This window comes from Frieseomelitta varia, unplaced genomic scaffold, assembly GCF_011392965.1.
Source record: "Frieseomelitta varia isolate USP_RPSP 00005682 unplaced genomic scaffold, Fvar_1.2 scaffold_333, whole genome shotgun sequence".
Classification (NCBI taxonomy): domain Eukaryota; kingdom Metazoa; phylum Arthropoda; class Insecta; order Hymenoptera; family Apidae; genus Frieseomelitta; species Frieseomelitta varia.
Window position 1 is genome coordinate 221675 of NW_025110072.1, and position 16162 is coordinate 237836.

The 16162-nt window shown below is 32.1% G+C and overlaps 1 protein-coding gene across 2 annotated transcripts in view; it reads right to left on the minus strand.

The window, feature by feature from the left end:
• The window catches only part of LOC122530242 (twitchin), a 51903-nt gene extending 36649 nt beyond the window's left edge, over positions 1 to 15254 (minus strand). The window contains exons 1-18 of one of the 2 annotated variants that reach the window (XM_043657041.1): positions 15024 to 15254; positions 14481 to 14617; positions 13681 to 13815; positions 12281 to 12364; positions 10469 to 10546; positions 9606 to 9731; positions 9250 to 9394; positions 7812 to 7953; positions 7424 to 7548; positions 6660 to 7013; positions 5673 to 5879; positions 4176 to 4484; positions 3011 to 3601; positions 2196 to 2501; positions 1786 to 2088; positions 1200 to 1484; positions 761 to 1072; positions 132 to 434 (exon numbers count right to left, since the gene is read on the minus strand). In XM_043657041.1, coding sequence (XP_043512976.1) covers positions 132 to 434; positions 761 to 1072; positions 1200 to 1484; positions 1786 to 2088; positions 2196 to 2501; positions 3011 to 3601; positions 4176 to 4484; positions 5673 to 5879; positions 6660 to 7013; positions 7424 to 7548; positions 7812 to 7953; positions 9250 to 9394; positions 9606 to 9731; positions 10469 to 10546; positions 12281 to 12364; positions 13681 to 13815; positions 14481 to 14617; positions 15024 to 15120 — 4039 coding nt within the window. In that variant the 5' untranslated portion in view covers positions 15121 to 15254. Of the gene's footprint in view, positions 1 to 131; positions 435 to 760; positions 1073 to 1199; positions 1485 to 1785; positions 2089 to 2195; positions 2502 to 3010; positions 3602 to 4175; positions 4485 to 5672; positions 5880 to 6659; positions 7014 to 7423; positions 7549 to 7811; positions 7954 to 8055; positions 8201 to 8286; positions 8427 to 9249; positions 9395 to 9605; positions 9732 to 10468; positions 10547 to 12280; positions 12386 to 13680; positions 13816 to 14480; positions 14618 to 15023 lie in introns of those variants that run through there. The other variant, XM_043657042.1, reaches the window with a different exon arrangement.
• Positions 15255 to 16162: the final 908 nt, after the last annotated feature.

A 16162-nucleotide genomic window follows, 5' to 3' on the forward strand; every position in this document is an offset into this window, starting at 1 on the left:
TTTAATAATGTAAACAATGAATAAATAAAAATATAATAATAAATAAAAGTTTTATCATCAAAAAAACATGCCGCAGTTATCATAAAATAAAATATCCAGCAGAATAGGGGTATATTATTATAGGTACTTACAGGCTTTATGCTTGCATATTTGCATTTTCGAAGCATCTGATGGCGGAGATGGTCCAGCTTTGTTCACAGCAATAATCCTGAACTGGTATTCTCCTCGTTCCTTCAGGCCACCCACTTTAGCCTCCAATTGACTTGCAGGTACTTCAATTGCTTTTTCCCAATCTGGCTTGTAACGATCTTTCTTCTCGATGATGTATTTCTCAATTGGTGCACCACCATCAGAAGACGGGGGAGTCCATTTCAAGCTTACGGATTCATTGTCGTAATCGGTTATCTCAGGTGTTCCAGGTTTAGTTGCTGAGTCTGAGAATCATCAGTAGAAACTGAAGTGAGAAACTTGACGATCGATTTGAATTTTATTAGTATTTCACTAGCTCGAAACGAGCGAACTTCTAATCTTAACTAACAATAAGATGAATGCGGACGATTTAAAGTAATTTTTAAACAGATTTCTAAAAAGTGCAATAACTTTTCCTACTGTACATGTAATGTTTCCTATATGTGTTATTACAAAATTATAAATAATCTATATCTCTTGAAATGTTATTTCATTAAGCTTCGTTCATTTTGAAACAATTAAAACTGGTATTATTTTTAATATTACAATCCAAACAAACAATTGTATTTACCGTATGGATTTCTAGCGATGATCGGACGTTCACTCTCAAGTGGTTCGGAATCACCCTCGTCGTTGATGGCGGTAACACGGAATTTGTATTCGCTGCCTGGATTTAATCCAGTCACTTCGAATTCTGTGTTCGGCGAATTGCCTGGAATTTTTCCCACTCTCACCCATTTGCCAGTCTTCGTGTCCAATCTTTCGATCTCGTATTCTTTGATCGGGACGCCACCGTCGTCTTCCGGTTTCTCCCACTTCACCTTTGCCGAGGTTGCTGTGATGTCTGTTACTTCCAATGGACCCTTTGGTGCTTCCGGTTTGCCTGAATAACAAAAATATTCATTCTTGTTCTTATAAAATCTAGTTACATATGTAAAAATTACGTTAGACCTTCTATCGAATTTTGTAATCATCTGTGTAACTAAATTCTGGAAATAATTAAAACTTACCAAGAACTGTAAGTTCGACAGTCTCCTCGTCACTTCCATTAACGTTCTCCACCTTGAGAGTATATTTTCCAGTATCTTTTCGCGTCGTGTTTACGATAGTAAAGTCTGTATGATAATCGACATTTTCGATCTTAATGCGTTCCGTGGTAGTTAGAGGTATATTATCTCTCCAAACCCATTTAATTTCTGGTGGTGGTTCTCCAATGATATCCACAGACCATTTATGCGTACGTCCAGCCTTGATGATTACGGATTTGAAGTTGGTTCTGTCGATTCTTGGTTTAACTAAAATTATATATACCGGTCAAATTATAAAGATCAATGAATGAGATTTTTATAATTAATAAATAATTATTTCTGCAACATTTTTATAGTGACAACTCGAAAATGAAGCCACTTTCTTCGCAAAAGAACGATATGTACTACATAAAAATTTTTCTGATAAATGTTTGAATACTTTCATACATACAAAGTTCTTTTACATTAAATATTGGAACAATATAGTGAACCAATAAGAAATTCTTCCATGATAAGTAGCGGAATATATTTCGAATCATTGTAATTATAGCATTGGAAATAAACTTACGGTTCTTGTGTTTGCAGAGATGGTTGTCCGTAGGTTCGCTAGGTTGACCTGGACCTGCTTTGTTGTGTGCACGAACTCGGAATTGATAAACCATTTTCTCTTTCAAGCCCTCAACCTTTGCTTCCGGAGTGTCATCAGTAGTTTTCGTTACCTCCACCCAATCCACCGCGAATTTGTCTTTCATCTCGACGACATAATGAGTGATTGGCCTACCACCATCACTCTCAGGTTTAGTCCATTTCAAGGATACGCTGACGTTATCATAATCGAAGATTTCTGGTTTACCAGGTTTACCAGGCTCGTCTAACAGGAATCAAAGTAATAAGGTTAAAGAATTTGATTAAAATGTTGCAAATATTAATTAGATGATTGCTCACGATCTTTTGCAAATTATTAATAATTCTATTTACCATATGGATTCTTGGCAAGAATTGCCTCGTCGACTTCGAGTGGCTCGGATTCACCTTCCTTGTTCACAGCTTTCACACGGAATTTGTATTTCTTCTTCGGAGTTAAACCAGTAAAGGTAAATGTGTCTTCGTTTGGTCCCACTTCGCCGGCAGGAATCCATCGTCCAGTGTCCATGTCCATTTTTTCCAAAACATAACCGGTAATGTCTGTACCACCATTGTCTTCTGGTTTTTGCCACTTTACCTTCACGTGGTTTGAACGGACTTCTTCCACCTTCAGTGGACCAGTTGGTTTCGATGGTTTGTCTAAAAAAAGGAAGAAGGAGAAGTCATTTATAAAACATTTTCGTGGTATAGAGTGGTTCGTCAATAGCTCGATGATTTAAAAAAACAGAATTCTGAATTTGGAATAATAATAATTAAAGTAATAAAAATAATAAGTGTAATTAAATTAAATCAATTTTTAAAATTGTAATAATAAAAATAATAAAAATTCTAACAATTCATTATTTTGTTTAACAACGAAATTTAGTATTTTATAAGTTCCTTAGAGTTGTTTCAATAATTTAATAATAATGTGACGTTTTGAAATTTGATTGAACCTAATTTCCCATATATTTAGTTTATTTCCAATATATCAAAATTCATTGGTCCAAAATTTCAATTGTTTCATCTACTGAAAAGAACCGAATCATTAAATCTCTAATACTCTAATATTCTAAATTCTAAAATTTTTAAATATTTCAGTCTGATATGCAGTAGAGCCACAAATCGGAAAACATAACAGAGCAAAGTGATAGAAAACGAAAATTTACCAAGTACAACGACGTCGCCGATGCTCTCGCAAGTTCCAGAGCTATTACTCAAAACCAGCTTGTATTTGCCTGAATCTGGCCTAGTCGTTTTTCTAACAGTCAACACCGTGTTCCTCTCGTACTTATCAATAGTAATTCTTTCAGCTGCGTCCTGAACAAGTTCTTTTTCTCCAAGGAACCAATGGACTTCCGGTTCGGGTTCACCACCGTATTTAATATCGTACTTGATCACTTGTCCTTTCTTTATGACCAGATTAGTCAAACCATCACCCTCGATATACGGTTTGACGAATCGACATTTGGCGATAATTGGTTTCGTAGCGTCCGACGGTTCACCAGGTCCAGCTTTGTTCACAGCTCTGATTCTGAATTCGTATTGGGTGCCTTCTTTAAGACCATCGATAGTAGCTTCCGTTACGTCGCCTTCGATTTCTTTGCCTTTCACCCATTCTTTACCGAATTTCTCTTTGTATTCGATTATGTAGCCCGTAATTGGCGCTCCACCATCACTTTCTGGTTTCACCCATTTTAAGTCGGCGTGATCTTTGTCCCAATCCACTACCTCCACGTTCGTGGGTTTGCCTGGCTCGTCTGTTAACGAGAATGAGAATGTGTTCTTTAATCTTATCACGAGAATATTTTCATAGGTGAAATATTTAATTTAAAGAAATTTTAATTTCGATTCAATTGCCGAAGATTGAATTTAATTTTTAATATCTTTAATTTTAATTTCTAGAAATTTTAAGTTTCAAAATATTTTAATTTCTGAAGACTTCAAACTTTTCTAATTTCCAAAGCATTTTAATTTCTAGAAATTTTAATTCAATTGCAAAAAGTTTCGATTTTAAAAAAATTTCGATTTCCAAGAATCCTAATCTCGAAAAATTGTAGCATCGAAGAAATTATGTTTTTGACAAATTTTCATTTTTCTAGAAATGTTAATTAATTTTATATTGCAAACTGTATAAACTGAATATAATTTCATCAAAATTGAAGTTGTGTTGAACTGCTACGATGGTCATTCAGACAGAACTATTCACAGGGATTATACATACACCAAGTTATACATTAATTAACAATGCAAAAACTTATGACGTACACTTTCCATAAATTTCGTAGTTTCGTAGACTTCATTTTACTTTAAAACCAATAATTTCATACATACCCCATGGATCTTTTGCGAGTATTGGCTTTCCAAACATCGCGGGCTCGCTGGAGCCAAGTTTGTTCACAGCTCTGATACGGAATTTGTATTCTTTTTTCGCTATAAGATCTTTCACTTTGTAAACGCATTTCTCGCCAGGCATAACTTCGCCAACGTTGTCCCATTGAGCCTTCAAGCTGAGATCGAGACGTTCGACCACGTATTTCGTGATTGGCGATCCACCATCGTCTTTTGAAGGTTTGAACGATACCACGCAGGAGTCTTGGAAGACCTCGGTGACATCAACGTCCGTAGGTGGAGACGGCACATCTAAATGAGGTTTGTACAATTCAGTTAGTTACAATGAATGGTGTGGTTATAGTTTGTGAGTTTGGGAACGAGGCGAATGAAAGAAATGCTTTTATGATGCATACTACTACATACATTATGAGTCGAAACTTGATTTGTAGATTTTCGAAATTTAAATTTGAAACATTGCCAGCTCATGAAACATAAAATTGAAACTCTCGAAATCCAACGTGCTTATCTTTTCTTTTTGTCTTTTTCTGTCATGAAGTGAAATTTTAATAATTTCTTTATTTTTAATTTTAGCAATATTAGTTATATTGTAAATATACTGGTATAACTATATTGCTATAGTTATATTATATATATAATTATAGTATAATTATATTAGTAGGTATACTTTTTTTCGTAATTCTTCATTATTTGTCTTTTTCTAAATTTTTTCAGAGAATCAAATTACTTTTTCCCAGTGTATGAACGATCTATACACAAACTCAATTCGATAAAAACGAATTCACATTTTATTATGTATAATAATATCATAATATTTTTGTATTTTAGTTATAGAAATAATTAATTACTTGGATTTCGAGAATCTCGAATCAATGGTATAATTGAGTACACTATGTGGAGAATACGTTTCTGAGTTCCAATGGATTTCGAGGTTTGTAATACTAGGATCATCTTCCTTTAACATAATCTTAAAAATAAATCACACATATTCCCATTATCGATCTACAAACCTATTATGTACACGTCTATTATCTATATTCCATAAGTATACAGGAATACTTACAAAAATTTAGACGAATATCGTACTTGAATAATTATTAAAAAATTATTGAAATCACTGATAATAAAAATTGTTATCTCATTTGAAATTTGAAATGAGATAACAAAGATTTAATATTACAATAATAATTTCAACAATTATGAACATACAAAGTGATCGAAAAACATGCACTTAAAGATACAAATTATCTTTCTTATCTTAAGAAAATAAAGAACAAGATTGAATTAAACAATTAAACATCAAGAAATTAAATACAAAGGACAAAGTAACATCGATTTTTAAATTTTTATGGGAGAAAGACATTGTAAAACGTCGAAGAAATAAATTTTTTTTATATAAATCAGGAGAGAACCGAGCAGAACATGTTTGAATAACAGTACAAGAATTGTAATAAAGATTATCGATTAAAATTAATTTACCTTGCATGTTGACATTCACATCTTTGACTTCCTCTCCTTGGTTGTTACTAATCTTCACTTGATAAATACCAGACTGATCATGAGAAGGTTTCTTAATCTTGAACGTGATTTTATCTTCACCAACAACGATCTCTACATCCTTCAATGGTAATGCTTTGCCGTCTTTCAACAGTTTAGCTTCTACCTGGCTCTGTTTCGTTCCTTCGACTATATAGACGAAAATAATATTTTTAGAAGACAATAGATTTGAAATTTTTATCATTCAAAATATCTTTATTTTTATTTTTATCATTCAGAATTTTATAAAATTATTAGACACAAGCTTTAAATTTAAAAGTATTTTCCTCCTTCTTGAAAATGTTCAATTTATGTAATATTAATCAAATCAAATTTATGTAATATTATGTAAATATTATATTTTTGAAAAAAATAAGATATTGAATATGAAATTGATATGACAATGACAAGTGAAACAGTTAAAAGTCATTCTGAATTTTTAGTAACAAATTTACCATTTAAAAGAAATTTATGAATTTCATTCTAGAAGAAGCCTTATCATATTTTTAAATTACGATATATTGTGTGATTTAAAAAATGAATTTCATTCTATAATTATTTTTTTCCAATGTGTTCGAGCAATTACTTTAGCGGATACCACACTTTAAAACATTAAATGTTAATGAAAATGTTAAATTATATAAAATATAAAATACTTGATTATAATTACAGAAATTAAGTAGAAATTTATTTCATCCACTATTGTTATTATAGTGAGTATTATACTTTAGATATTTTATGTATTTGTATTCTGCGCATTATTAAATCTTTGAATTTTATTATACATAAATGTATAAAAATTCATAATCTAGTGATTACTCTATATTTCTTCAAACTTCAATTATAATCTATGTTATCGTATTGCTTCATTCATATTTAAATCTTAAAAAAGTTGAATATATTTACAGAAAAAAGAAAAACGAAACTTACTCTTATATGGGACAACGAACACGAGTGGTTGATTAGAAGGACCTTCGACTTTATCGGGAATTTCAGCGATTGGTTTACTCTCGCCTTTCTTCACTGTGAGTTTACAGCTGCTTGTCAATTGTCCGCTCTCGCAAGTAATTTCACCATCATCGCTCATTTCTAATCTGTTGAAGACCAGTTGATGTTTGCCACCGCCCAAGTTCTTAACTTCGATCCTTTCGCTAGGTTCGATCGGTTTTCCATTGAACAAGAAGACGGCAGGTGCGGTCTGGTCTTGAAGTTCCACATCCAGTACCAATTTTTCTCTTTCCACTGCCACTGTGTCTTTCAACTTCTTGTTGAATCGGTTCGCGTCTGAGGAATTTAATTTTTTTAGTTATTAAGTTCTTATAATTTTTGAGTACCGGAGAAGAATAATTGTATAATTATAAAATAAATGTAACATTAATATATATAAATGTGCTTTTCTATTCAATTATTAAATACTTGAAAAGCTAAAACATTCAATATAAGAAGAATGGCAAAAAAAACACAACAAAAATCAAAGTAAGAAAAATAAAAGTGCAAAAATTTACGTAAAAGAAGAAACATATTAATTATAAAATAATTTTCTACTAAAACAACTCTCAAAGCTAAAATATTCAATAAAAGAATCTAATATAAAAATTTATTTTGCGCTATGTAGAAAAAAAAATATTAAATGAAATATTAACTCTCCACTGTCTCAAGGTTAACAAATTTTATACATTGCTAAATGAACTTACAATTTACGACTATTTCGGCTTCAGTCTTGTCGGCGTTGCTCACGCACGAGTATTGACCGGCATCTGTAACTTTCACGTCTTTAATGATGAGCTTCCTCTTTCTGCCATCTTCTTTGATTTGTACCCTGTACATCAGTAATTGTATTAATCATTAATTGTATTTGTATTAATTGTATTTGCTTTTATGTTATATAAGAAAACTGTATTCAAATTATATATTTTAGTTTTGAAATAATTACTGAAGCAGCACAGTAAAAAGACGAATGAGGTAATACAAATGATATAAAGTTTATATTAAGTATATTATATATATTAATAAAATAATAAAAAGTATTTATGGGTACATATGGAAAATTCGCTACTGAAAGAATTAAAATTCATGCATTACCTCTTGTCAGCTACGATCTCTTGATCACCTTTGAACCATTTAACTTCACCACCCTCATCATCCAACTCGCAGACCAGTGTCAACGTTTCCTTTTCTACGAGCTGCTGGGACTTCAGCACCTTTACAAATTTGTATGGATACTCTGTGCAGAGAGATGAACATGTCACATTCCATTTTTTCAGAAAATGATTACAAACAGCAGTATTTACAAGTAGTATTTACAAGACATTGGGGGATAACGTACCAACTATGGTTAGAACAGTCTCAGTCTTGTCGGTTTGTTTGTTAATCTTACAAATGTACTCGCCACTATCTTCAAGCGTGGCACTCTTTATAGTTAATCGACAAACACCACTCATGTCCTTCGATATACTGTACAAATCACCTTCCTAAAGATATTAATTACAGGTATTTTTTTTTTAACATACACTGTACACTTGGTTGTAGGATCTACAAAAAAGGAAAATTGTTATACCTCCAACTTTGTTTTTCCTTTATACCATGTAACTTGGGCGAGGTTAGAGCTAATAGTACATTCCATATAAACTTCGTGTTTAGTGTAACCACTTGATTTCTTGGCCAGTGGTTTCGTGAACGTGTAAGTTGGGTCTGGTTCTGTGTAACAATAAATCTATGAAAAAATCTTGATATATTCAATATTCAATGTCATTAAAGTACATTGAATTTGGAATATAATGCTAGTGAAAAAAAGATGAAAAAAAGGGAGAGAATATATACATGGAAGAAGAAAGACAAAAATACATATATACATATAAGTGGAGAAAACAGAGGAAATGTATCAATTAATTTAATAATCTTGAGCCAAACTCTGTCTCCTTATTTGATTTTAGGATTGTATAGGGTGTGATTGTAGTACAACTGGATAGGAAATAATTTTCAAAAAATAATTATTAATTAATAATTTTTAAAAATTATCTTTTTAAAATAATAACTAATTTTCACATTTGATAAATTTAATTTTCTCGAGAAGAAAGAATCAAGAAAGAAGTTTATTCTTAATTTTTCTCTTATTTTCATAGTGTTCAAACTTAGCTACAAATATTATACTTGTATACTCCTACAATGTTTACAAAGTAAACTTGATTTTTTTGAAAAGAAAATCTTAAATAGAAAAGAATGAAAAAATTAAACGAAAAAATATTATAAAAATATTTATAAAATAAATAATAATAATTACTATAATATCCTTTTTTTTTGCATGCAAATCACGTTTCGATTAGTTGTGCTACAATCACAGGGATGTTTTACATATATACAATACGTATTTTCGCTACACACACGGATATTCCAAAAATATTGATTGTTACAACATTAGGTATGACATTCATTTTTTTACAAAAGTTCTGAAATAGATGAAGATTATAATTAAGTAAAAATGATATATTCTGATCTTGAATATTCATCGGGATAGACAAACCTTCGACGTTGAGGAAACCTGTGCTCGAGACACCTGAAATTTCAATGGTGTACTTTCCGGTATCCTCAACCTTAGGGTTTAGAATAATGAGTTGGTAACAATCTTCCTCATTCTTGAACTTGTATTTCGATGAGGGGAACAGTTCCTAAATAACACATTGCAATCCTCAATAAATCTTCTAGTGAATGTCTATCAATAATAATTAACTAGCTGAGATTTGAGTTGACATATTATTATTTTGTGTTTTATATTTATTGTCATAGGAAATTAATTGTATTTCTTCATATTATTGCTTATATGTAAATAAATAGAATTATATATATAAATAAATAAGCAAAGAAGAACGAAAGACTTACGTCCTTTCGGAAGAACCATTTTGGTTTGCAATTCGGTTTTGAGAAGTTCGCTTCGAAGACGACTTTCTTGTCTTTGCCCTCCTTGGCATATTGATCCACCAATGGTTTCAGGAAACTTTCCGGCTTCTGCGAATATAGAAACCCTGATTAACAAACAAATTCTTCCGACAACAAATTTCCATCAGATCTAAGAACACCGTCAAGAACGACAACGTTGCTGGGCATAAAGGAAGATGAAGAATCAAAATGTTCAAAAAAAGAAGCCGCCACAAACCAATCGATCTCTCGATTCTGTGAAAAAAAAATCTATACAAAATTGTACCAAAAAAATATGAGAAAAATCTCGCCTCGACGAGGATGAAAGCCGCTGTAGCTGAAAAATTCTAGAAAAAAACTTCAACGAAATACAAATACAAAAACAAAATCTTGGCCGTAAAAAGTTTCGATACGAAATCGAAAGTCGAGAGTAAAAAATTGCTAATGGATGAACGCATTTATGTGTATGAGAAAGAAGAATAAAGCTGACGAAACAGACCGTGTATAAATTTGACAGATTTGAGGGGAAAAGTGAGAATAGAAGAAATAGATTTAGAAAAAGAAAATGAAAAGAGATACAAGATGTCCGAGATATTTAAAAAGATACAGAAAGAAAGAGAGAGAGAGAGAAAGAAAGAGAGAGACGAATCGTCTAGTTGTTGGAGAAACCATAAATAAAGAGAGAAAGTGTATCGCATTCTCATGAGAAAGAACGAGAGACAGCGAAAAAAAGAGAGATAGGGAGGAATAAAGAGAGAAAGACATCGATATCACGCTGGTAGACTGTGAAACTTTGTGTTTCAAGTTGTCGAGGACTACGATCCAACCTCCGTCTTGGTGAAATGGTGCAGGATCGGCCAGTCAGGAATTAATTCGGCGAGAGAGGGTCTACGAGATCCACTATTCTATAAAAACAATAAAAATCGTCTACGATCACAGTCTGATTTATTATGCTACATATTATAGGGGGTATCTTCTTCGTTGAGGCTGATGGCAGGCAAAGTAAAGCGAAAGAGAAACACAAGATACTCGCTGTGATTGCTATAAGTATAGGTATGTATGTCTTCTCTTTCTACAAACTAACGTCGTAAAAATAATAAACGGAAATATTAGTCATATTAATTTAAGTAGTCTGATCTACTAAGGACCAACATTTCGTTCGTGATTTCTGTTCAATTAATTCATACGATCTTTCAAAAGTTTGGAATGTGCCTTGACTTTTGGATGGAATAAACTTGAATATATTTTTCTGAGAAATGCGAATATATTAATGATTATAATTAATTATAACTAATGTTTATAGATATGATTGAATACAAAAAAGAATGAAATATTTAGTTATCCAACGAAATATTAATAATTTTTTTTTTAAATTCTAACATCCTTTAAACTTTTGATTAGAAATATATGTTATTGAATTATTATTGATACACAATTACGAAGGAAATATAATATTTCTTTTTGTCATTACAATCTCCACTTTTTTCGTCCAGATCTTACAATTATATGAAATTAAAATATCTATAAAATAATAATAAAATATAAAAAAATAAATCATATTATTAATATAATAAATAATTTAGCTTATCTACTATTTTAATACATTTTTATAAAGAATCGTAATATAAATTACTTTAAATAAACAAATAAATATTTAAATATAGCATGACGTATATAAATATAATACTACACAGTAACTATAAATATAGATTACTTTATGTTTGCGATAACGTTATGCTCATCACAATTTCTCTAGAACTTTAATTAATTGTAAGATCTAGATATAGAAGAGCATCGATGAGAGAAAAAGATATTAAATATATTTAAAGTAATTCTCTGCATGGTCCTTAATTGGTCAACAGAGAATCGTTGAAGCCGAGCTCCTCTAGAAAAAAGAAGCGCAGGCCAAAGCAGGTAAATCCCTCAGTAGATCGCGAGAATTTCATTGCTTCATTTCATTCACAGCAATCCGAAGCAAGAAAACGCGACAGAAAATCTCGTGATCGTGAAACGATCGTGGGATAATTTACAAGTTCGTAGTTCTCGTAAAACTCTTTTACGGATGCTTGTACTGGTTGAAGCTTTGCAGGGTGGAAACGTTCAGGCGATTGTTCTGCTTTTACGAAGCTTTTAATCCTTTGGGATTTATGTGTAGTATACGCAATGCCAAATTACAATGACAAACAGAAGACAGTTTAAGAAGGCAAAGAATGGCACGTGATAGTTCATAATTTTATAAAATGAAATTATAATTAGTAGTACACAGCGATGAATGAGTATAATTAGAGTGCGAATTTTTTATGCATTTATGAGTAATTCAAAATACAGAGAATACACACAATATACATATAAATATAGTATATATAAAATATCCAAAGCAGAGCGCTTATTGTAGTATTTAGTGAGAGAACGGAATTTAGACTCCATCTTTTTTTCTTTCTTTTTGGCTAGGCTGATAAAAATCTAAAAATGCGTCTAATCTCAAAAGAGACAGACAAATCGTCTATTAATCTAAGAATAGAATGTTAATGAAAATTGTTGGTAAAAGAATTAGTACAAAAGGCATCGCGAGCCCAATGGATTAAAATAGAATCGAGCGCCAGGAATGAAGAAAAATTTGCTAAACAGTTTTCGCGAACCTTCTCTTTGACCACTGTTGCCAATATCGGCCAGTCGACGATTAGCTCCTGCAAACTTGGCCTGCGCTGAATGTCGAAGACGTCCTGCATGCCCGGTACACACACACGTTCACGTTAATCTCACTCTTATACAATCCTCGATATTAAATAACGGAGTACCCTGACCTGGTCACTTTAATCAAACTTTCCCCCGAATCAAATTGTTTCGACAATAGACCTGCTGTAAACGAATTTTTATAAAAATTTTCTTTACCAATTTTACAAATTTATCAAATTTTTACCAATTTATAAATTTATCGATAATTTCCATTAATTTAGTAATTCATTGAATTTTTATCAAATTATTATAGACGAATATAAAATATCTTTGAACGCTCATCAGGGTTTTCCGTGTTGAAACACTTAAAAAGACGTTTAATATATTTAGAGATAATGCTTGCTGCTAGGTTAGACACCGTTATTAACAATCTTCAATGCAGGTCGCGTTAATCATACCTAAGAATGCAATTTTACTTGAAAGAATAATTTCTACTCATGCATTTGTGAGTGAATTTTTATTTTTATCTTTTACTCGATAACGACACTGAATGAAATTAATTTTTGGTTAATCGACAATTGGTTAATAAAGATGAATTATTACGTGAATGTCTACGGTACGATCAAATATGTAATACATCGAAGATACGAGATTCAAGCGCAGCATTAGCTCTAAACTAACGTGTGTACGTGTGAGTATCATAAAAAGTGCGTGTGCTTTTGTAAATCGGAACGCAAGGGTTCGGTCGTCTAAATATCGTTACCAGTCGAGTGTATTGCTTTTTCTAAAAGTATAGTACTGTAAAATCGACACAGTGATAATGTAATGTGAATTAGTACGGGGTTTTCTGTTTCCACAATTTCTTTTGTTAATCCCTTGAATGCTCGTCAAAGAAATCTAAATACTTTCAAATACTTTCGTGAACCAATATACATGTCTGTGCAATTTGTTGAATTTCTTTTTAATTCATTTACCATTTCCTGTAAAATATCTTTATAATTTAAGAAACTATTGATCCTATTAAATATTTAAATATAAAGATTTCCTGTTCAACTATTCTTCTGTAACATGACTAATAATATAAAATATGAATCACATTGTTGTATTATATATGGAACTATCTTTCTTTCACATGTTTAAGGCTATCTTGTACAAAATACAACCTGAACCCTCAAAGGATTAAGCTGTCTCCATTTCATCTTTAATTTTCACTAGATATGAATATTTTGGATATTTTGAACATATCGTGGACGATTTTCAACGATTCCTAAAATTGTAGAAAACAGAACGACATATTAATGCGTCCGAGATGCGTCTCGTCAATGTCGGGAAGTTATCTACGTATGGGATGATGCCTGAAAACCTTGAGCCAGCTCCAGTTAGTTTCACCCTTCTTGTCTAGAGAAATTCGAAGGACCTCCTCACCCTCCATCAAGATCACTATTTCATCCCCGTCTTGATACCAGCTTCTTCCGTGTGTCACCAAGTCGCGCAGCGACTACGAAGACAAACGTGAAAGAAGAGACACAGCAAGACAAACTTGCTATCATCGATGGTTCTCGAACGTGCTACCGATTGCATCTCGTTTATGGAAATGTTCAGTTGTCGGTCTTCCGATTACGTATAGTCATTTCATCTACTTACCAAATAAATCATTGTCGACTTGTGTTATCATAATCTTATTCTCTAGTCGATATCGTATCTCACCTAACGCTTGAAATTTATAACTGGTCTGCGAACTTTTATTCATTCTTATATTTTTATGAATGTGACTAAATTAAATCAAACAAAAAGTAGGAATTTGTTTTATCTGTTAAATATTATAATAAATACTCTGCTTCGAGTATTTTATGTATTTTTGGAACTACCAAGTTTCTTGCAAAATGCATAAAAATTCGCTGCCTATTTATAATTAAACAGAAAGCAATTTTTGTTTTTTTTTCTTTACATAGAACACTAATATAGCGTACCGAGCTGTTACACAATGATCACAAGTAATCGAGAAATGCAACAGATTTACAACGAATGGACATGCATACCAATAAAGACAAACTTCCTCAAAACATATATATAAAAAAAAAGAAATGATCTTTGATTTGTAGTATATATTGAGTCTCGTGACGAAAATTATGTTTGATTATATGGATAATAATGGTTACGCACCTTCTCGACTTTCTTCAAAGCCGGCATAGGTTTCTCGACCTCCTTCAAGTCTACCTTTTCTTGTTCTTGCTCTTCTCTCGCCCATTTCTGGTATTTCCTCTTTTTCAGCATAGCACGGAAATCCATACCACTGGCGTCTAATCGTTAATATTGATCCGAAGATTAGAAATAAAAATAAAAATTAGATGGTCAATGATTGAGAGTAAAAAAAATTAAAGGCAAAGATTAGAAGTCGAAATCGATTGAAAATTAAAATTGAGAAGACTAAAGATAAAGAGATCGAAAATAGAAAATTACAAATTTGAGAACAAAGATTGAGATTGATAATAGAAAAATAAGAAATTGACTAATACTATACTAATAACAAAGATTGAGATTGATAATAGAAAAATAAGAAAATGACTAATGACTATACCAAGAACCAAAGGTATAAAATTATAAAGATTTAAGAAATCAAGATTAAAAACTGAGAGTGGTAAAATTAAAAAATCAAGATTAGAAAACTTAATAATAAATTCAAGGACAAGCAAGGGCAAAGCGTACCGGAAACGTAGAGCTGCATCTCGGCAGAGTCCTCGCCATGGATGTTGCTCACGACGATCTTGTATGTGCCCTCGTCGTTGGGCTTCGTCTTCCTCATGCAGAGGGTGATCGTATTGGTCTCTGTATCCGTAAGGAACTTGAATCGGCCACCTTCGATGATCTCGGTGATTCCCTTATAGAATTTGAAGGTTGGCGCAGGCGTGCCTTCCACTCCAACCGTGAGGTACGCCGTCGAGTCTAAAGAAAATATATTCGTTACATTCAGTGGATCAAATCGATTCAACAAGAAGAAGTTGTTATTGCCCGATGCTTTCGTATATATATATGTTATTTTCAATTAGAATATTATTTTGATATAATTCAGCAGCATTACAGAAACTCGAAACACGAAATTCTAAAAAATTTCAAAGAGAAAGAAGAATGAACATCGATAATATACCTTCGACGGCGGAATATGATTCCTGAATATCGACAATTTGAGGTGGTCCCGCTGGTCCGACATCTCGAAGAGGTGTGCTCGGCTGATTGATCTTATTCTCAAGGTCCGCCACGCTGGGTCTTCTGACGTCCGTACTCGGACGACGACGCTGTATCAATGGATCATTGATGAATCATAAACCATTTACGCTGTTTTCTTTGCTTTTTTTTTCTCTTTTTCTTTTAACAAGCATTAGAAGCTTTCGGAAAAAGCGAGCAAGCTGAAACGACCAAATACATGACTTTCGTCATCTTACCTGTGAGTCATCGATTTATCTAATAGATAATTGCAACATCTCACAAAACTATCGAAACACTTTTGAATATATCATCTCTTGCATTTTTAAATATGTATCTATTACACAAAATATTTCATAAACACTAAAATGAGATTAATCTATCATAATTATTGGAGAAGCAAATCTGAATATGACATTTAATACGTCTTGTAATCAATAAATATAATACAACATGAAATGTTTCATTTTGTCAATATGTAATTATGAAATTTGTGTCTCATTATATAGTGTTAATGAAAATTTTAAATATTTTGTAAATTGATCATACAGTTTCGTGAGTCAGACGAAAGTCACGACTGGCTAGAAGTTCGGTGCTCTCATGCTGTGTGCGTGGTGCGAATTATTCATCATGCCTTTTAGTCA